Source organism: Aegilops tauschii, chromosome 2 (genome assembly GCF_002575655.3).
Source record: "Aegilops tauschii subsp. strangulata cultivar AL8/78 chromosome 2, Aet v6.0, whole genome shotgun sequence".
NCBI lineage: Eukaryota > Viridiplantae > Streptophyta > Magnoliopsida > Poales > Poaceae > Aegilops > Aegilops tauschii.
The window spans coordinates 3,663,483-3,669,013 of NC_053036.3; the positions used below are offsets into that span (position 1 = coordinate 3,663,483).

Consider the following 5,531-nt stretch of genomic DNA (forward strand, 5'->3'; position numbering starts at 1 on the left):
CTTTAGTCCCGGTTGGCCAGGCCAACCGGGACTAAAGCCCCTCCCGTCCGCCAGCTGTCGACCGAGCGCGCTGGGCCCAGATAGTTGGTCGCGGGTCTCCTCCCGAACCGCGACTAAAGACCCCTTTGGTCGCGGTTCGATTATTTTAGGGACTAATGGGGGCGTATGGAAGCCTCTTTTTCTACTAGTGGGCATACACCACACCGCCATCATCACGCACGACACCTGAGCTCGCCGCTCTGAAAGCCAGCCACATTGACCTTCACGGCTCATGATGGCATTTCTGAACCACACGAACATGAGCATGCACGCTGACTACATGTTGTTTTCCCAGACAGTGAGAAATGGTAAGCGTTCAGAACACACATTGGTTGTGATGTTGAGCAATTGGTTAAGGATCTCGTGACACAACTCGAGGTGTAAATAATAAAGCAAGTTCAGTGTAACTAGAAGGAAAGGTGCGCCGTTATAACTTGAGGTGTAAATAAAGGATGATGCATGATGACAATGATAATAATATACTCCCTCCGTTCCTATATATAAGTCTTTGGAGAGATTCCAATATGGACCACATACGGAGCAAAATTAGTGAATCTACACTCTAAAATGCATCTATATACATCCGTATGTGGTCCATAGTGAAACCTCTACAAAAACTTATACTCCCTCCATTCCTAAATATTTGTTTTTTAGAGATTTCAAATGGACTACCACATATGGATGTATATAGACATATTGTAAAGTGTAGATTCACTCATTTAGCTCCGTATGTAGTCACTTGTTGAAATCTCTAGAAAGACAAATATTTAGGAAATGGAGGGGCTATTTAGGAACGGAAGGAGTACATAGAATGTCTTTTCTCCTTAATTTTATGCTTCAAAACAGAAACATCAGTTTGCACAACTGAAAGCAAGCCGGATGAGATGAGCAGCTAGCATTCTTTCTTTTGCTGAGAAGAACACAAGCTGGCCATTTATTTCACGAGCAGGCATGTACCAAGTAGGTGAATTCACAAGAAGATTGCCAGCGAAATATGGCGGCTAGGGTTTACCCCAAGTACATGAAGATGAGCTCCAGGTCTCTAGGTGATGAGCCGGTTTGGCGCCAACCGACCGTTGGGTGTCGATTTCTTCAGTTAACAGTGTGATAAGTGTCGATTTCTTCAGTTAACAGCGTGACAAGTGTCGATTTCTTTCTTCAGAAGATGATGCAGTCTGGTTGTTCCTGACAAGCAGGAGTGTCGATTTCTTCAGTTAACCAAGTCTGGAGCACAAGATCATGCAGTTGACAGCGAAGAAGGTCATTTGACGAGCATCTTGGAAGAAGCTCATTCAGACTACCATGTCTGAAGAAGCCCAACAAACTCGGGCGTCTTCCCAAGAGACCCTCTCTGCCTTCAGTGATGATCAACGGCGCATGCTCCAGTAAGCAGGCAGATGGAATACCATTTTCGGAATACAACTGTTTGACACGAAATAGGAGAGACGGCGCTCGTACAAAAAGATAAGGGGGTTTCGTATAAGCGTCTCCCTTGACCCGGGGTACAAAGAGTTGCGGGCGTGCCAGTGTACGAAGTACACAAATACAAGAAGAAGAAAGAAAAGTGGGGCCTGCTGGCGCGGCCGAAGTGATCAAGCGATCGTGGTCTCCTGGTTTCCGGGGGCCTCGGAAAGCCCCCAGTTAATTACACCTCCGATTAAGCTGCACAGTCGTCGTCTTCGGTCTTCGCTTCGCGTTCCTCATGCATGGTGGTGGTGTGTGTGTGGCGGCGGTAGAGTCCGTGTACGGAGTGGTACACGCGCCGTCAAAAACATGGCCTTTACACCGTCTTGCCTCGTCGGCCTTGAGCGGCGTCGATGTGGTTGTTGAAGTAGCATGCATGGTTGGGCTTGGCTCGGACGTCGTCGATGGCATTGTAGATTCGCCGGGAGTGCGCACTACTAGAGAAAAACCTTATACACAGAATCTTACCAGCAGCGCGGCCTAAAATAGGGCGCTACTGGTACTTAGTAGTAGTGCGGCAAAAAAAATGCGCTACTGGTATGACATAGTAGTAATGCAGGAACAAAAAACCTGCGCTGCTACTAAATGATTTTCATCGTGCTCCCTCAACAGACAATAGTAATAGCGTGTGCATAAAATCTGCATTACTACTAGATGGATAGTTGTAGCGCAGGTGGGACACATCGGGCTGCTGTTATGCCACCAACCGTCAACTCCACATTCTCACGCCACCCACCCCGAGCCAGATCGAGACTGCTCACTCCACTCCCCACCAGCCCGTCCATCATCGTCCTCTGCCGGAGATGCTTCGCCGACTGGCCGCACGGCGGCCCCGTCAAGGCAGAACCCGGGCCGCCGCCGCCGCAGCCTACCGCTCCTCAGCTGCAGCCTCCTCCTCGGTCCTGCCCGACGCGCTCGACCGGAGCTCCGACGCCTACGCCCACAACGCCGCCGCCGTCGGCGGCCTCCTCTCCGACCTGCGCTCCCGCGTCTCCCAGGTGCGAGCGTGCCGCCGGTCTCTTTCCCCTTCCTCGACCCGACCCCTTCATCTCCCTGTCACCTGACGGAACAGAGGGCGCTGGGCGGCGGAGGCGCGGGGGTGGTGAAGCGGAACGAAGGGCGGGGGAAGCTGCTCCCCAGGGACCGCATCGACCGCCTGCTCGACCCGGGGGCCTCCTTCCTCGAGCTCTCTCAGGTCAGCCATCGATGTCACACAGACCCCTTCTCCTTCAGGTGACCAGTTTTATCAAGCGACGGCGTGAAGTAAAATCTGTAATAGTGTGTTCACCTGCTTATCCTAGTTGACCTGCGTAGATGCGTGATTTACTGCTGACCTGCATGTGAAATCCATGTTTGTGACCCACTAATAGGTCTGATTTTAGTTGGCCAATGTTTGCTCATTGGTTGTTAGTGCTTAGGTTGTACTAGTAGCAGCGGCAAAAGTACAAGAAGGGCTTCAGATTTCTCATTTGTGCAAAGAATAAGTTCAGTCAATCTAATAAGTGATTACGCAACCAGGCTTACTTTACTCAAGTTCAGTTTTTGTCGTGCTGCTGCACCGAGATTTCCTCTTGACAATTTTTTGTTGTATCCTTGATTAATGCTGCAGGGATTAATTCCCACATCTGTCTAAAGCTGTCCACCAACGTACTTAGGTGAAAAGATTGAGTTTCTTTTTGCGCCGGTGATGAGCTTCTATGCGACGGAGGCGTGCGCCCGTGCTGTATGTGAGCGATGGAGGCGTTGGATGTGGAGCAGCGGACCTGGAGTGCGGCCCAAGCGGCGGATCTAGAGCGACGCCGGAGCAGCAGAGCGCTGGACCAGCGGAGCGGCGTCGTCGTCCTGATGGTGCCCCCACCTTGGTAGCGCGGGCCCTGCCCCGCCACGCCACGGCGCCACGGCGTCGTTGTCCTCATGGTAATCTCCTTGTCGTCCATCCATCCATCCAACACCGTAGTTGATTTGTTAATCTTGCACGTCTTTGTTAATCTTCTCATGAAGCTTCTGTAGCTTCTGTTACTCCAACTTCTGTAGCTTAGTCATGAATGTGCAGCTTCGCCAAGGCCAACCTTTGTTAGTCATGAAATCGTCCTTTGAAGTAGCTTGTTGATTTTCTGTAGCTTTGTTAATCTTGCAGTTCCCTTGCTACTACTGCTAACCTGTAACACTGGATTTAGTGAAATCAAGTTGTACTCCTAATTCTGAAATGAAGTTATAAATTTGTCTGAAATGAAGTTGTAAATTTGAAGCTACTGCTACTAGCCTGTAACAACTTCTACTCCCAATTCTGTAACTAAGCTACTGCTGCTAGCCTGTAACACTGGATTTGACAAAATTTGACTGAAATGAAGTTGTCACACTGGATTTGTCAAAATTTATCTGAAACGAAGCATATTTTCCGACCTCTATTAAGTTTCAGTAATATTCAGCGGAGTATGTACTGTAATATTTGAACATTACAGTAATTTCAGTTGTTGTTAACTGCTGTAGCATTAGGAGTAGTTTTACTGCAGCACAAGCATTAGGAGTACTGTAAATGGATTAAATGGAACCTCTCTTCAGTTAACTGAAACCTTTTTCAGTCAATTTAACTGAAACCTTTTTCAGTTACTTCAAATAAAACCTTTTTCTGTTAACTGTTTCTGTTAATTTAAGTTAACAAAAACATTTTCAGTTACTTTAATTAAACATGTAGTATAGAGCTACTCATTTGATTCATTTGAAGAGAGGTGTAATTATTTTTCCTTAACAGAAACTTCTCATCTCTTTTCTTCTCTTCTTCTCTTTTCTCTTCTTCTCTTCTTCTCTTTGCTGCTGTTAAGTTAGGACTTGCTGATGATGATTGCTGTTGTTAGAAATCATGATTGCTTAGTTTAGTGTAGGACTTGCAAGCAGTAGTGCTTGCTTAGTTTAGTTTCCGTTAGAGTAAAATAGGATAGTTAGAGTAGCTTCAGTAGCTTAAAATGGAGTATTCCAGTAGGTAATGGAGATCAATGAACTTGCAGTAGATCAAAATGTTCAGTTAACTTGCATTTGCTGTAATTTTAGTAGTTTAGTTTTTATTGTCAAACTGCTGCTGCTGTTGTCATATTCATACTGTACTTTCCAAAGTTCGATAGCACGTCGTCCTTAGCATAAGTTGTTGATCAAAGAAATGGACTTAAATTGAAGCATTCCCATGAGTTGCTGCTGTTGTTATTGACCTGCTGTTGCTGTTGTTGTAGGAGAAGAAGGAGCACGCCCAGGAGAAGAACGAGTAGGAGAAGAAGGCCCTAGATCGCTGCTGCTGGAGCGCTGAGGACCTGGGATCTGTGACCTGGGCGTGCTGTTGTAGGAGAAGTAGGGTACCTGGGCGAGCGGAAGAGAAGCAGGGGCGGGCGACGGCAGTGGTGGACGACGGAGGATTTCAAATCCTGGGGTGGAGGAAGACAACGATGGGGATACCGATTCAAAAGTAGGGGCAGCAATGTAAAATCCACCGTTTTCACCTGGTCGGAAGGATATCTTTAGCGACCTATATTTCGAAACAAAGGGAGTATGTTACAGGTACTCCATCCATACGCTTACTCTCCAGATTGAAACTGAGCGAGACACATATCCAAATCATGACTGGTAAATGATTCTGCACTTTTTGGCTGCGATATATGTGTTGTATCGGTGTAGTCTTCCCCATTCCCCCTGGACCAACAACCGGAATCTGTAGGAGATATGCCTTAGAGGCAATAATAAATGATATTATTTATCTCCAAGTTCATGATTATGTTTATGTTCCATGCTATAACTGCTGTGGTTCCCCAGCCCGTATATCCATAAAGGCTCTGGGGAAAACCCATGTGCACGTGTGGAATAATAAACGGTAAAATGTATTCCTAGTCATGCCTCTAAGACTAGCTCAAGTGTTGCATGATGATTATGTTTTCCCAATCATGGGCATGTCTATGCCAGCAACTTTGAGGGCACAATGTTAAGAGAACATTTGTGTTGAATCGACCCGGTTTGATGTTATGCTATGAGATTCATTCGTCACA

General features: G+C 46.9%; 1 protein-coding gene across 2 annotated transcripts; it reads left to right on the forward strand.

Moving 5' to 3' along the window:
• Positions 1–2,184: 2,184 nt before the first annotated feature.
• Positions 2,185–5,252, forward strand: LOC109751672 (methylcrotonoyl-CoA carboxylase beta chain, mitochondrial-like). Of its 2 annotated transcripts, none has more exons than XM_040401258.3 (4): positions 2,185–2,501; positions 2,576–2,698; positions 3,113–3,420; positions 4,728–5,252. In XM_040401258.3, exons 1-3 carry the CDS (start codon positions 2,307–2,309, stop codon positions 3,134–3,136), a joined length of 342 nt encoding a protein of 113 aa, XP_040257192.1. In that variant the 5' UTR covers positions 2,185–2,306; the 3' UTR covers positions 3,137–3,420; positions 4,728–5,252. The 2 variants fall into 2 exon arrangements, with proteins under 2 accessions (XP_040257192.1, XP_040257191.1); XM_040401257.3 differs by having other exon boundaries at positions 2,188–2,501; positions 3,159–3,420.
• Positions 5,253–5,531: the final 279 nt, after the last annotated feature.